At 33.6% G+C, this 17,081-nt stretch overlaps 1 protein-coding gene across 5 annotated transcripts in view; it reads left to right on the top strand.

Moving 5' to 3' along the window:
• Pcm1 (pericentriolar material 1) overlaps positions 1–17,081 on the top strand; it is a 92,379-nt gene that overhangs the window by 36,772 nt on the left and 38,526 nt on the right. For all 5 annotated transcript variants that reach the window (XM_076853742.1, XM_076853745.1, XM_076853744.1 and 2 more), the window contains 9 exons: positions 5,196–5,347; positions 5,494–5,623; positions 7,027–7,167; positions 8,049–8,239; positions 9,828–10,028; positions 11,519–11,741; positions 11,846–11,991; positions 12,461–12,651; positions 16,038–16,209. In XM_076853742.1, coding sequence (XP_076709857.1) covers positions 5,196–5,347; positions 5,494–5,623; positions 7,027–7,167; positions 8,049–8,239; positions 9,828–10,028; positions 11,519–11,741; positions 11,846–11,991; positions 12,461–12,651; positions 16,038–16,209 — 1,547 coding nt within the window. The remainder of the gene's footprint in view (positions 1–5,195; positions 5,348–5,493; positions 5,624–7,026; positions 7,168–8,048; positions 8,240–9,827; positions 10,029–11,518; positions 11,742–11,845; positions 11,992–12,460; positions 12,652–16,037; positions 16,210–17,081) is intronic.

The raw sequence follows: 17,081 nt of genomic DNA, 5'->3' as shown, positions 1-17,081 counted from the left end.
TTTGCCTATGACACTAGCCTTATGTAGATTTTATAACATCCAAATGAGATAGGTATTAAAGAGATTGAAGAGGTTTTTTTTCCACAGTTAAAAAGTAATAATAAATTTTATTTAGTCTGGTATATTATCACTTTAACTGTAATCAGTATTAAAAATTATTAATGAAATATTCCACATTGTTTTTGTGATAAGCCTTCAAAATTGGGTGTGTATATTACATGTATTACAGCACAATTTGGATTAGCTAAGCTCAGTCACCATATGTAAGAGTTCAGGTCAAGACAACCCATGTTGTTTCTGTTCCCACCTAGCATGGGAGACAAAAGCTCTCCTGAATCTTAATATCTTCCTGGGTATTTTGGGCCACTATGGTCCTGAATTACCTAAATTTTGAGTTTTTAAGTCACTACTGGCACTCACTCCCAAATCCAGCCTACCATTTTCAGGGCATCTGGTCTTTTCCCAAAGACCTTTTAACATACTTTTTTGTTATATGCTATCATTCAAATTTCTCTGAGACATGCTATATATATAACCAAGTGAAAAGAGGATGAGATAAAGGAAGAGCAAAACTCCTCAGTTTTGGAAGATATTTTTTAAGTTCCTACTCTAGACTAGAATTCACATAAATCTATTATAGCCTCTGTACCAAAGAAAATTATATTAACTATAACTGGATATTCTAGCTTGCCTGAGAAAACACCAATTTATCTCTTTTCTGGCATAATTATTATCAAGTTTCTCCTTTCATTTTCAAAACTATCATGGTTTGGATAGTAAAGGATTAAATCTAGCAATTATAGTCTACACATCATTACATTATTCTTCATATAATTCTATGAAATAAATCGTCTACATTCGTAATAAGGAAATTGAGCATCAGGAAGAATGTGGTGGCACATGTATGTAATCCCAGTGGCTCCAGAGGCCACAGGAGGATTGTGAACTAAAAGCCAGCCTCAGCAACTTAGCGAGACCCTGGCTCTAATAAAATACAGAAAAGGGCTGGGGATGTGGCTCAGTGGTTAAGTATCCCTGGGTTCAATTCCCAGTTACCACCACCCCCATAATAAAGTACTGGCCCATAGTCACAAGTCAATCCAGAGTTAGAGTCCTTGTGAAGAGGTTTTAATTGCCCAATGTTATACAAATTTCAGGACCAGAATTTAGACTTCCTGATACCAGAGCCTGAGATTTCAACACATTTGAGGTAAAGAAGAAAAACCCTTTTATCCTAGTAAGGCCAACTAAAGTTGGATTTTTATTTTTCCCCCAGTCATGGCTGGTGGTTGAACCCAGGAATTTTCTGTTAGGAAAGTGCTCTACCACTGAGCTACACCCCCAGCCTATTTTTGTTTTGTTTTGTTTTGTTGGCTTTTTTAGTTTTTGAGACAGGGTTTTGCCTAAGCTATCTTCAAACCACTGACCCCCAATCTCGGCCTCCTGAGTAGGTGGGATACAGGTATGCACCACCATGCCAACCACAAAGTTGGAACTACTAATCATAGATTGTAAAAGGTAGTCCATATATATGAATGTGTAATTGTGTAAGTAATAACACTTCTTTATTAACTAATATGGTCCAAAGACTTATTTGCCTTTTGTAGTTTACTAGAATGGATATAATCTATCTAGAGTGACCAAAATGATTTGACTTTTAAAATCATTCCTGTTTATCTTTTCCATCTGTTATGTATTGTTAAACTTTTTCTAGTAATGTAATCACTATAGAAATATTTTAGAGACTCTAAAGTGTTGTTATGATTTTTGGCCAAAAAACTTGTTTGTGGTATCTATAACTTAGGGTAATATCAGCAGTTTTCACATCTCTGGTAAAATACTGAATGATTTATTTTCATTGAGTTTTAGCTTGAAAGTTATGGAGGATACAACATTAACATTAACCACATTAATAAAGGTATAGAAAAATGGTTTTCATCATGAGTGAAAAACTCATGTTTTATTCTTTTGAAATGCTTCTTTCTTTGAATTTTCAAGTAAAAAGTGGGTATGCTGTCATCATTAAAAGAAAATATACATTATTAGTAAACTCTCTTGACTTTCATTCACAACTTCTTTACACAGATTTACAAATTATATATTATGAGGTCTTTTCTTTGCATTTGTATACTTTGGTATGCATCATTCAAAAAATGCACCTCATTTTCTTTTGTTTATTTGTTACAAATCACATAATACACTTAAGTATTATTTTATATCTTGCTTTTCCCCCTACTTTACAATGTCTTAGAAAACCTCTCGTCAGCATTACTGTTCTATATAATTACATAAATAACTATGAAGTAAAAAATAATTATATAGGCAATCAAGTATACCTAACACAGAGTACTTATAATACTTTTTAAATGTAGCATAGTTTTCTGTAGTATCAGTGGAACCTAACTTTAGTTAATCTAGCTAGCATCCTGCCAATGCATACTTTTCTAATTTTTTACTATTTAGAAATGCCAGTGAGCTTTCTCTTTTTTTCTTTTCTTTTTTTTCCTTCCTCTCTCCCTCCCTCCCCCCCCCCCCCATCTCTCTCTCTCTCTGTAGTAGGGATTGAGCTCAGGCCCTCAATGCCTAGTTGGCAAATCACTCTACCATTGTGTCATATCCCCAGCACTTTTTATTTTGAGACACGGTCTTGGTAAGTTGCCCAGGCTGACCTTGAACTTGCAATTTCCTCCTGCCTCAGTCACTGGAATAGCTGGGATTAAAAGAGAGATGTGCCACTGCTCTAGCTTTAACATTTTTTGTAAGTCTCTTTGTGTTTATGTTTTTCTAAAGTAGATATGAAAAATTTGAATTATTGTGGCCTCATTTATGTACATTTTAACTTTAATGGACACCGTTTAATTGCTTTCCAGAGTAGTGATGTTTGATTGAGAGTCCTTTTCCCCATACCTTTGATGACATTTTATTATCTTTATATGCTGTGGCTTATTTAAGCATTAGTAGCATTGGCTTGGCCTTTTTTGTATTTTCCCTATTATAAGAAGAGCTGTGGAGGCAAAGAGGGTGCAAGAACACATGCAAACATGTATGCAAACATATGGAGGTATACGTTTATACGTATATTTATTTTTGCTTGTATAATCAAATTGATAATATCAATTGCCTATGGAGAATGGAATCAATTGGAAGACAAAGCTGTAAAGGAGACTTTTCTAAATGTCTTACTTTTTGAAGTTCATTATATGACTATATTGCCATTTGAAAAAAAAACTTTAAAAAACTTCTAAAATAAATACTAATAATGGGTTATGCTATTTCAAATATTGCATTTGCTAATTTCCCATTTTTTTCTAAGATTGTTTTCTTTAAAAGTATGGAACTAGTAGATAAGAACTGATGAATAACTTGGTGGCTTATACGGCTTAATTTCAGGCTTATATTGAATGGAATTCTTGTTGTAGGGAGTTTTCTAAGACTTGAAATACATATATGAGAAATAAGAAAACTGCAGACCAGAAGGATTAAATGCCCCTTCCTGAAAGAGAGCTCTTACAGGAGCTATCTAAAACTTCCAACATTTTATATCTAATGTTAATAGTTTTTAGTCTTTTTTCATGTTGAATGTAGCACTCTTTTTCTTATACCTGTATTTATATCCTGGTTCTCAAGGACACAGGAGAAGGTTTAAACATACGTAGTTATTATGTTTATATATAAACTGTTAGTCTTTCTGATTTAAAATCCTGGACAACTTAGAGTAAGGCCTTAATGAAGCCTAATGTATCAGTAAGCCTCCAGAAATTGTTATCTTTTGTTTTTCAGTCTATGATGCATTGTATATTAAAATGTGTGTTACTTTTTCAGCTTTATTTTAATGCTGTAGTTCATATCATTTCAGTTGTTTAGGCACCCTCATACTACCATCTGAAATTTCAGGAAGCTCTGTTTTGCATTATTTCTCATGCTAGTTTGTCTACTTTTTATTCTGTAAAAATACTTTGTGATCCAGCTTCTCCTTTTCTGAAGTTACAATACAGTTTCTTTCCATCTTCCTATCAATATCACTAATAGGTTATGTTAGTGTTTAGATTGATGCAAAGTTGCTGAGGTATCAAAGATTAGCTTTCTGCAGAACATGAAGAGGAGAAAAAAATTATCAGTGGAGCTGGGAACTCTTGATAATAGATAAATTTTTATAGTAACAATTTCAAACAATCAAAATCCATTGTCACTGACCCTCTTTAAAAATTACCCCATTCCCTCTCTTTCCTCTTTAGTAAATACAAATATAGTGAGAATATCCTATCTCAAACATCATAATTACTGGAAAAAAACAAAAAGTTCATATCTTCCTAGTAATAGTAGAATTGTACCTTTTGTTGGTCAAGATGAGAAAAGACAATTTGTTGGCGCACACGTGTAATCCCAGCAGCTCAAGAGGCTGAGGCTGGAGGATTGCAAGTTCAAAGCCAGCCTCAGCAACTTAGTGAGGTCCTAAGCAACTCAATGAAACCTTGTCTCTAAATTTAAAAAAATATATATTTAAAAAGGCCTGGGAATGTGGCTCAGTGCTTAAGTGCCCCTGGGTTAAATCCCTGGTACAAAAAAAAAAAAAAAAAAGAATTTTGGTTATTACTAAGTTGTCTTACTCTTGTGTTACTATATAGATATACCTGAGGCTGGGTAACTTTATAGAAAAAAATAGATTTATTTCACTCATAGTTCAGAAGGTTTAAGAGCCCATATCTGACAGTCTGTAGGCAATTCAGAGGGTTACATAGCTAGTGACAGGGAACACATATGTGTGTCTTTTGGTCTTTCCACCTTTCCTATAAACCCACCAATATTTAGTTATTGGGAATTTACCTGGCAACTCTATCTAATTCTAATCACTTCTCAACACTAAAGTGAGATTACTATTCACTCTCACATACTTCATAGTGGGGATTAAATTTCAGTACTTGAACCCTTGGGGGAGACACTTAAACCGTAGCAACTGAGTAGTTGGTAACCCATATTTTGAATGTGTTCGTTTTAGTCTTAGAATTCATTCCTCACCATTGGTTGAGAATGAACTTCGGTTTTCTATAAAAATTATTGTGTTTTCTCTATTTCATTAATTTGTGTTATGTAAAATTTTATGATCTAGTGCATTTGGTAAGGTGTGAATCTGATAATGTCTCTAGATATCAAGAGATATCTAAGATATGTTTTAATATTATTGTGCTATTTAAAAGGATGATGATGCAGCTCAAGGGGTTACTTCTGCCAATACATCAAATTTGGATGACTTCTACCCAGCAGAAGAAGACACCAAACAAAATTCAAATAATACTAGAGGAAATGCTAACAAAACACAGAAAGATACTGGTGGAAACGAAAAGGCAAGGTATGCAAAACTTTTGGCTTTTACTTAGTAAAAATCTAGTGCTTGTTACAGAGAAAGTTCTTGGCTAGGTATTTTGTTTTATTTTGCTTAATGTTGTCATCAGCTTTTATTGGGAGTCTACAAATAAAATGTCAATTTAATTATAGAGAGAAATTTTATGAGGCTAAACTACAGCAACAACAGCGAGAGCTAAAACAATTGCAGGAAGAAAGAAAGAAACTGATTGAGATTCAAGAAAAAATTCAAGCTTTGCAAAAGGCATGTCCTGACCTGCAGGTAATTAAGAATTATTTCTTTCAGTTTGCTTAGGCAAAGGGGTGTTCAAAACCTAAAGTTTAGGGATGGAATGTAGCTCAGTGGTGGAATGCTTGCCTATCAAGCGCTAGGCCCTGGGCTCAATCCCCAGTATTGGAAAAACAAAACCGAACAAAACAACAACCAAAAAAAACTAATGTTAGTTGATAATATTCTTTGCCTTTTTCTAGTATTGAGATTTATATCTACTAATTTGAGAATTAATGAAATTGATGAAATAATGGGCTGGGGATATACTATGAAATCATGGGAATTAATCATTTTTATTCTTACTGGGCTAATAAGCCATTGATTCAGAACATGACTACTTCTAAGTGTTTATTATATTAAAATATTCTGGTTTGAACTTTGCAGTTATAAACCAGTATTTTCATATTTTATTGGCCTAGGATTACATAATAAAGGTTTTAAATCATCATAAGTTTTCTTTTCCAGTACCAGGGATTGAACTTAGGGATTGACCTACATCTTCAGTCCTTTTTTATATTTTATTTTGAAATAGGGTCTCGCTAAGTTGCTTAGGGCCTTGTTAAGTTGCTGAGAGGCTAGATTTGAACTTGTAATTCTCCTGCCTCAGCCTCTTTAGCTGCTGGGATTTTATAGGCATGTGCCACTGCATCTGTCCTTATTATAAGTTTTCTGTGAAAATAAAATATATATGCTTTTGTTTATTAAATAATACTGTATAGTATGGGTCTTTCAGTTTGAACAGAAAATAAGCTATATTTGGTCATGTCAGATAATCAGGTATAGGATTGATATGGGAATGGTATAATAATTCTTTTCTGAGATTTTCATAAAATTTATTGGTTAGCTTTATTTTTAGCTATATATATATATTTTTTAAACATTTATTTTTTAGTTGTAGGTTGACACAATACCTTTATTTTATTTTTTATGTGGTGCTTAGGATCGAACCAAGTTCCTCCACACATGCTAGGCAAGTGCTGTACCTTAGAGCCACAACCCCAGCCCCTATATTTTGTTTTTGAAGAAAGGGAAACATACCAAAGGATATATGTTTCTGATAAAATCGTTTATTTTCAAAACTCTTACCTTTTCTACATTATCTAATCCTTTTGTCCTTTATCCCCAATCTAAATAATATCCAGAGGAATATGTGACAGTGTTAGGTTAAGAATACAGAATTTTGATTTCTATTGCTTTTCCTGTTCCTGAGTATTACTTTTCAACTTTAGCCTATGTTTTCATATGTTATTTTCAGATGATGATGGCATTTGGGATCTAGTAATAACAGATTAAACATGTCACTAAAGATCCAGAGAAGAAGTATACTAACTACTTTTATGAAAATAATATTATTACTTTAATACCTCATAATAGTTTTGCCAATTCTTTTTTAGCTGTCAGCCACTACTGTGGGTAATTGTCCCACAAAAAAATATATACCAGCTGTTACTTCAACCCCAACTACTAATGAAAATGAGACCAATACAAGCAAATCTGTTTTTGAACCTGAAGATTCTTCAGTAGTAGATAATGAGGTATGGTAAACTTATTATATTTCCTGAGTTGGTCTTAAGACACATCATAAGATGGAGAATAGTATCTGTGAAACATAGGGTGTTTTGTTTTTGCAGTTGTTGGATTGAATGTAAGGCTTTACACATGCTGGCAGTATTCTACTTGAAACATGTTTTGTGTTTTGTGTCTTCTACTTGGAATAAACCTCTTTTATTTTTTATTTATTTTTTTTAATCAATGGACTTTTATCTATTTATTTATTATTTATTTATTTTTAGTTGTAGTTGAATACAGTACCTTTATTTTATTTATTTTTATGTGGTGCTGAAGATCGAACCTAGGGCATTGCATGTGCTAGGTGAGCATTCTACTGCTGAGCCACAACCCCAGCCCCTCTTTATTTTATTATATGCAGTGTTAAGAATTGAACCCAGTGCCTCACACATGCTAGGCAAGCCCTCTACCACTGAGCTACAACCCCAGCCCTGGAGTAAAACATTTTTTTACAAAAAATAATTATGCTGGCATTGTTTCAAAATAATCATGCTCTTTATTAGCAAATACTTAGCAGAATTACATATAGGAGTGTAGTTACAGCAGACACTAATTGTTTCAATTAGACTTATATATATATATATATATATATATATATATAAAATTTGTAGATAATATTGTGTCTTTTCTCAAATAATTCCTGAAGTTTGAGTGCTGCTTATTTTCATTAACAATTAAAGATTACCTAGTATTTTCTTAATCATCACTAAAATATTATTTTAACCTTCAAAGAAATCTTATCATCAAAAGGATAGAGTGAAAATAGAAAGTTCTGTAGTACCAACAATATTCTTTAAGACTACAGCAAATCCAAATATTTACTTAACTCTGATTTTTAAAATAATAGTTGTGGTCAGACATGCGAAGACATGAAATATTAAGGGAAGAGCTTCGACAGAGAAGAAAGCAGCTTGAAGCTCTAATGGCTGAACATCAGAGGAGGCAAGGTCTAGCTGAAACTACATCTCCAGTGGCCGTGTCATTGAGAAGTGATGGATCTGAGAACCTGTGTACTCCTCAACAAAGTAGAACAGAAAAGTAAGAGAGTAGTTTAAATCACTTTTTAAATAATGTCAAACTTTAGGCAAAGCAGTTTGTTTTTCCCCCTTGATATGACAGCATAAATCTGCTGTTTCATTGAGGCTAGTGTTTTAGGTATCACCTTTGTGACTCAATTTGACTGAATCCAGCCATTTGCTCTTTTAAAATCAGCTTTCTCAAATTATTATGGCATGTGATAAATGATGATAACAGATTTTCTAATGTCTATAAGTCTTATTTTCTTAAAGTTTTAAGCCTATAAAAAGAAAATGCTTGATGTCTTGTTTTTCTAACAGACCAGGGGAAAAAATCAGTTTTTTACTTAAATTGAACATCTACTATTTGTAAGAATCTTGAGGATTTTAAAACATTTTATTATACAAAATATTTTAGATTTTAGGATTTAAATTCACCATTTCCATATTTAGAATATTTCACAAAGAGTTAGTTATCTATAAGTTGCTATATAGTAATATTTATATCTTAATTTTAGAAATCCAGATTTTTTGGAACTTTACATTTTCCTATCCTTAGAAAACATTTCTACCACATTGTACTGTCTTCCTCTTAGAACTTATCCTATTTTTGGAGTTTTATTCTGTGTTTTATTGATCAAACTATTTTATCAGTATTCTTTTCTGGTTATTACACATTTGTTCTTTTACAGCTTTCTTCAGATAGTTTTTATGAGCAGAACCATTGGTCTAGAGTTGTATATTGTTTTTTGTTGTCGTTGTTACGATGCTGGGTGTTAAATCCAAGGCCCTATGCCTGCAGAGCACAAGCTTTACAACTGTGCTACATTCCTGGACTAAAGTTGTACATCCTAAAACAGCAGCCAAGATATTGGTGGCTCTTTAAATTAAAATGAAGTGAAAATTTTTATTTCCTATCAACCACATTTTAAGTGCCCAGTAGCTATGTGTACCTAGCATCCACTGTGTATTGCAGCACAGATATCAATCATTATCACTATTGCAAAAAGTTGTTTTGATTGTTTGTTTGTTTATTTGTTTTTGTGGTTCTGGGATTAAACCCAGGGCCTTGTGTATGGGAGGCAAGCATTCTACCAACTGAGCTGTATCCCCAGCACACAGAAAATTCTTTTGAATAGCACTGAAGTAGAGAATTGTCAGTCAAGGAAAAGTTGAGGGAGGTTTAGTTAAGGAAAAAAGTCCTAAGGGCCAGGTGCAGTGGCGCATGCCAGTAATCCCATATACTCTGGAGGCCGAAGCAGGAGAATTGCAAGTGGTAGGGCTGGTTTTAGCAATTTAGCATGATCTTTTCTCAAAAAATAAAAAGGGTTAGGATTATAGCTCAGTGGTAGAGTGCCTCGGGGTTTAATCCCCAGTACTGCAAAAAAAAAAAAAGTTCCTGGGGATGTAATTAATTACTATTTCAATTCAATTAAAGAATTGTTTGATGGAAGGCAAACTAATCTGTATAGCAATAATTAGGAGAGTACCATTTATCTTATAGAGTTACGATTAAATGTGTGTGTTAACATGTTTGATATTAAGTCTGGTGCATAAAGTATTTAGCTTACTTTCAGAATGGTAACTGTCTTATATCTCTTAATCACTAGAACAATGGCAACTTGGGGAGGTTCTACTCAGTGTGCCTTAGATGAAGAAGGAGATGAAGATGGTTACCTTTCTGAAGGAATTGTTCGGACAGATGAAGAAGAGGAAGAAGAGCAAGATGCCAGTTCTAATGATAATTTTTCTATGTATCCTCCTAATAGTGTGAATCACAATTCCTATAATGCAAAGGAATCTAAAAATAGGTTTGTTTGTTTGTTTTAGTTTTTTCCTTGATTTTAAGTATCTCGGGTCTTTTGACACCACGGAATTATACAATTCTTCAAACTAGCTCAGTATCTTAAAATTCATTTATAGCACATTTATAGCACTCTATACAAGAGTTAGTATAGACTCCATAAGTAAAGGAGCTCATTTCCACAAGAGTATCCTCATTTCAGATGTAAATGCTTGGTCCCTAGGATAATTGTACTTCTGTCCAACGTGGCTACAAATTTGAGAGTTCCCACAACCCTTCTTTCAGTTGATAATTTGTAAGAACAACTCACAGAACGCAGGAAAACACTTACTTATATTTACCAATTGTAAGTACGATTCAAGTACCATCAAGTGAAAGAAATGCATAAAGCAGTGTATGGGGTGAGGAGGTGTGCAGATCTTCTGTGTCCTCTTGCTGTACCACTTTCCTAAACCTTAATGTGCTCACCAACCTAGAAGCTTTCTGAACTACATTGTTTAGGGGTTTTATGGGCATTTCATTGCATAGGTATGATCAATAAAACCATTGTTGATTAAACACAAGCTCTGGCCTCTTTGTCTCCTCTGGAGGTCAGGGGATGAGTCTGAAAATTATAACCCTCTAAATGGACTGGTTGGTTTTTCTAGTGACCACTCCCTTCTCCATCATGAAGATACATAGGGCCTTCCAATAGTTACTTCATTAGTATAAACTCAGGTATGGTTGCAGTGGGCTTATTATGAATAACAAAAGACATTCTTCCACTCAGGAAATGTCAAGGGTTTTTACAGTGTTATGCTAAAACCCAGAGACAAAGACTGCTTTTATTAATATATCACAGGTGTTGCTGGTCCCAGCTAGACTGTGTCAAGATTCATACATAAGTTTTCATTTTTGCTACTGTTTTGGGGAATTAAGCAAAAATGAAAAATGGTGGATAGTGAAAAGATGTGTCAACAAAGATATTAATTGCATTGTGGACCTGGGGGCACACTGTCTGTAGTCTTTAACTATTCAGGAGGCTAAGGAGAGAGGATCACTTGAGCCCAGTTCAGGACCATCCTGGGCTCAAGACTACATCTCAAAGAAATTTTTTAAAAATATTAACTGCATTTTGATTTATAGCAGTGAAAACATTTTTTCATGAATAAAAGATAGTTAGATAGAATAGTTCCACTTAATGGAATGTTGTGTGGTTAAACTTAAAGCATGAGGAATGGAAGATTGTAGTATAATCAGTGTTTTCATTTGACAGAAGAATACAGAAATAAATGGGCTCTTCTGTGTAAAGACATAAAGGAAAAAGGACAGGGAAGCAGTTTTTAAAAATGGTTTAAAACTAGAAAATTGCAGGTTTTCCCCTCTATTTTTTGTATTTTATAAGTCCTTTGAACTTCACTAGAATACTTGCTTAGAGACTAGGATATCAGGTTTATGGCTGTATTTTAAAAACCGAATTATTATATGATAACTTAAGGCTTTAAATTCTAATGTTAGGTGGAAGAACAATCGCCCTTTTTCGGCAGATGGAAATTATCGCCCGTTAGCCAAGACAAGACAACAACAGAATATCAGCATGCAACGGCAAGAAAACCTTCGGTGGGTATCAGAGCTCTCTTATGTAGAAGAGAAAGAACAATGGCAAGAACAAATTAACCAGCTTAAGAAACAACTTGACTTCAGTGTCAATATTTGTCAGACTTTGATGCAAGACCAGCAGGTAAAATTTATTACAAAAATAAGTATCTTATTTGTATTATTTTCCAAGTAATACAAATTTTCCTCAACCCATCAGTAACTGTTACCAAATTTTTTTTTCAATAGACTCTGTCTTGTCTGCTGCAAACTCTTCTCACAGGTCCTTACAGTGTTATGCCAAGCAATGTTGCATCTCCTCAGGTACACCTCATAATGCACCAGTTGAACCAGTGCTACACACAGCTAACATGGCAACAGAATAATGTTCAGAGGTAATTGATTACTTAGAAATGTGGACACTTTTGAGTGCCAAAATTGAATGAAAGTGTTATAGTTATCTGCTAGGAAGAAAGGGCATGAAACCAAATATATATTAACACATTCTCAACCACCTGAGAAATGGATAGCAGCGATTCATCTATTGTTCCATATCGATATTGTGGACTTTTGTTTGTAAAATTCTGAATTATTGAGTTGTATACTTAACATTGGGTGAATTGTAGTGTGTAAGTTATGCCAGTAATGAAGCTATCAAAAAAATTTACTTGTACCTGCTGCCTGACAGGAGACACTGCCTTCAGTTCTTGTTCCAAAGGCTAGCAGAACAAGCATTTATTTGTTGTAGGACCACAACAGTCCTGCATGCTGTTGAATTATTTCTTACATATAATCTTCCTGAATATACTTTATAGATGATAATATAACTCGTTTTAAAATTACTGACTTCTTAAATTTTTGTAGGTTGAAACAAATGCTGAATGAACTTATGCGCCAACAAAATCAGCATCCAGAAAAATCTGGAAGCAAGGAAAGAGGAAGTAGTGCATCGCACCCTTCATCTCCCAGTTTATTTTGTCCTTTCAGCTTTCCAACACAACCTGTAAATCTATTTAATCTGCCTGGATTTACTAATTTTTCATCATTTTCACCAGGTAGGTGACTGAAACTGAAAGAAAAAAATTTTTTTTGATATTATAATTTGCTGCGTGGATTTTTAAAAATTTGTTCTAGTTAGTTATACATGACAGTTGAATGTATTTTGATACATCATACATAAATGAAGTATGACTTCTCATTCTTCTGGTTATACATGTTGTAGAATCACACCAGTCATGTACATAGGGTAATACTATCTGATTCGTTCTACTGTCTTTTCTAGCCCCATACCTCCTCCCCTCCCTTCACTCACCTCTGCCTAATCCAAAGTACCTCTATTTTTTGTTAGCCCCCTCTTATTATGAATTAGCATCCACATGTCAGAGAAAATATCCAGCCTTTGGTTTCTTGAGATTGGCTTGTTTTGCTTAGCATGATATTCTCCAGCTCCACCCATTCACCTGTAAATGCCATAAAGTCATTCTTCTTTAAGGCTGAGTAATATTCCATGGTGTATATATACCACATTTTATTTATCCATTTTCTTGAAGGGCATCTAGGTTGGTTGCATGCTTGCTTGGTATTGTGGATTGAGCTGCTATAAACATTGATGTGGCTGTGTCTCTGTAATATGCTGATTTTAAGTCATTTGAGTACAAACCGAGGAATGAGATAGCTGGGTCAAATGGTGGTTCCATTCCAAGTTTTCTGAGGATTCTCCATACTGCTTTCCAGAGTAGGTGCACCGATTTGCAGTCCCACCAGTGATGAATGAGTGTACCTTTTCCCCTACATCCTTGCCAACACTTATTATTGTTTGTATTCTTTTTTTTAAAATATATTTTTTAGTTGTATATGAACACAATACCTGTACTTTATTTTTAATGTGGTGCTGAGGATCGAATATAGTGCCTCACATGTGCTAGGCAAGTGATCTACCACTGAGCCACAACTTCAACCCCTTGTTTATATTCTTGATAATTGCCATTCTGACTAGAGTGGGATGAAATCTTAGAGTAGTTTTGATTTGCATTCTCTAATTGCTAGAGATGCTGAACATTTTTTCATATATTTATTGTTTGATTGTATTTCTTCTTCTGCGAAGTGTCTCTTCAGTTCCTTAGCCCATTTATTGATTAGGTTATTTGTGGTTTTGGTATTGAGATTTTTGCGTTCTTTATATACCCTGAAGGTTAATGCTCTATCTGAGGTGTGTGTGGTAAAGATTTTCTCCCATTCTGTAGGCTCTCTCTTTACGATTCTTTCCTTTGCTGAGAAGAAGCTTTTTAGTTTAAATCTATCCTATTTATTGATTTTTGATTTTACTTCTTGCACTTAGAACTCTTGTTAAGGAAATCAGTTTCTAAGCCAAAATGGTACAGAATTTGGGCCTGCTTTTTCTTCTGTTAGGTATAGGGTCTCTGTTCTAATGCCTATATCTTTGATCCACTTTAAGTTTTGTGTAGAGTGAGAGATAGGGGTTTAATTTCATTTTGTTACATATGGATTTCCAGTTTTCCCAGCACCATTTGCTGAAGAGGCTATCTTTTCTCCAATTAATGTTTTTGGTGCCATGGTCCAGGATGCGATAACTGTATTTATGTGGGTTTGTCTCTGTGTCTTCTATTCTGTACCATTGGTATATGTATATCTCTTAGTGCCAATATCATGCTGTTTTTATTACTATGGCTCTGTAGTATAGTTTAAGGTCTGGTATTGTGATATTGCATAGATTTTTAACATTCTATTTTGAAATGGTAGGAAATGTTTGCAAGGCAAGTTAGAAACTTTTTTTCTACTTTGTTTCTTATAATGAAAACTTAAGCTTAATAATATAGTTGCTAACAAAATTAAGTAAATTACTTATGAATGATTGCTTCAGCTATTTAGAAAGAGAGAGAATCTATTTAGTGGCTGTTCTATAGCAAGCACTATGTAAAGCATTAGGAGAGTAAAGATGATTAACATAGTATACTTCTATAGAAGCACCATATCTTGTTGGTAAGTGCATTTCTCTTAGGCTTTCATTCAGTTATTGGGAGTCAAAGGACTGAGATAAATCCTTTCAGGAATTAAGAATCTATTGAGGAAGCTAAGAATGTTAACAAATGCTTATAATGCAGTGCCATGAGTGATGTAGCTATTGTGCGAATGCTTGGGCAAATTAGTTTTTGAATAAAACTTATTACCAGAGAGATTAGAAAGGAAAGGACTTTCTAATCAATGGAGCCACTTAGAGTAACAAAGCAATGAAATAACATATCACTTAGGAAATTTAGAGGTTGTTAAGTGTGACTAGTAGATAGGACAGAAGCCTTTTGTAATTGGCAAAAACACTTCGACTACACTGCAGAGAAGAGGAGGCCATTGAAGGACTCTGAGCAGATGTGAGATTTATATTTTAGAAATATTAAACTGGTGATAGTATGGGAGGATTGAAAAGGAAGGAGGAGCTGGTAAATAAAAGACTTTAGCATTAATATTAGGGAAAGAATGACAACCTGATCTAAGGCATTGCTAGTAGTGGTAAAGAAAAATGAGTAATTGAAAAGACATTTTAGAAATACAGTGAATAAGTTAAGTGACCAGTTAAATGAAATGAATCATAAAGGAGAGTTGTTGTTTACAAGTGAATGTAGGAGGAGGAAAAAAGTTGGGAGAGCTTTGTGAACATAAATATTCATGTACCACAGTATATATTCTTAACAGGATTTTCAAGATGGTGGCATTAAAAAATTGAACAAGCTTTTTTAGTTCTAGATTGTGAATATTGACAGCAAACATTGAGTAGACTTTTAAGTGATAAATGAGAAGTTGCCCATTCTATTCCTTTTCACTGTAATACTCCTTATACCTATGCCAACACCATGTACAATAATTGTTCGTTCTGTATAAACGGGTTCAGTTTGTGAAGCCCTCCTCTCCAGGTTATTAAATAGCCCTATGCAGGGACCTGGAAGCACTGTTTGGTAAGTATGTAATGATATTTTGCTTGCCTGATTAGGGTGGGAAAAAATATAAACTTTAGGTTCTTGTGTACCTGAGATCTAACCAGCTCTTCTTATTAGACGTTTGATCTCTATGCCTTTTTTTCTCATGGTAAAATGAGTATAGTATCAATTTTATAGTGTTATTTTGGACAGTAAATGAAATAAGATGTAAAGTGCCTATAGTTGAGTCTGGTATCCTGTAATAATTTGATAAATATCATTTACTAATATTTATAACTTTAGTACTTTAAGGAGTAAGGATTATTAATCATCTTTGTATGCCAATGGCTGAGTATAAATAGTGATTGAATAAATAAACATTAATTTATTAAATGAATAATTTTCTGTTTGAGTGGGTTTGAGTAGCACTTTAATTAAAAGCTGTCTTTAATTTCATTTAAAGCTAAAGACATTTCTTTATTGTTCTTTTTCCCATTGCTTTTATTTATTAGGTATGAATTTCAGCCCTTTATTTCCTTCTAATTTTGGAGATTTTTCTCAGAATATTTCTACATCCACTGAACAGCAGCAACCTTTAGCCCAGAATTCTTCAGGGAAAACAGAATATATGGCTTTCCCAAAACCTTTTGAAAGCAGTTCCTCTATTGGAGCAGAAAAGCAGAGGTACTTGATTGTGAACATGACTTGTTATTTGCTGAAGCATTCACTTTTGTAATTATGTAGTTATGTGTAATTTGAAAACATAATGAAGGAGGATGTTTGTGATGGTTTGGCTTGATAGTATTGGAAATATGAAACTTTTACACCTTACTAGATATCTCTTAGGCATATTATATCTGCTGGTAACCCTGATCAAGAGTAGTTCAGAATTTTGGTCCAGGATATTCTGTGAGATTTAATTTGGAAGGATATGACCTGACCCATATAGTGTTTTGTCCTTGATTTGTTTGTCTGTAATGTTAAAAAAGTTCACTGTTCATTGACTTAGGACTAGAAAGTAATGGTAACTACTGGAGGATATTTGTTAAGTGATGGTCTATTTGACTCATAACCTCTGATTAGAATCAGTTTCTGAAGATCTTTCAGATATAATATTGACTACTAATAGAATCAGTCACTAGTTAGGATTTCATTTTCTCTTTCTCATATTTTTTTTAATTAATTTTTAATTAATTAATTAATTTATTTTTTTATTGTTGGTTGTTCAAAACTTTACATAGTTCTTGATATATCATATTTCACACTTTGATTCAAGTGGGTTATGAACTCCCATTTTTACCCCGTATACAGATTGTAGAATCACATCAGTTACACTTCCATTGAACATATTTGTTTTTTAATGTGATACTTCTCCCAGGTACAATTTCTGACACAAATAGTGTGAGAGATTAGTTAGATTGGCTCAAGATAGTAATTTTCTTTAGGCATTTTTATAGCTACATAAATAATATTTTTACAATAATGTCGTTCCCCAAAATTTATTTTCATAATCAGCTGGTGAAAATCTTACAGTGTTTTTATTATTAGTTTCAGGA

Source organism: Callospermophilus lateralis, chromosome 4 (assembly GCF_048772815.1).
Source record: "Callospermophilus lateralis isolate mCalLat2 chromosome 4, mCalLat2.hap1, whole genome shotgun sequence".
NCBI classification, from domain to species: Eukaryota; Metazoa; Chordata; class Mammalia; order Rodentia; family Sciuridae; genus Callospermophilus; species Callospermophilus lateralis.
This window is presented reverse-complemented; position numbering and strand designations above follow the sequence as displayed.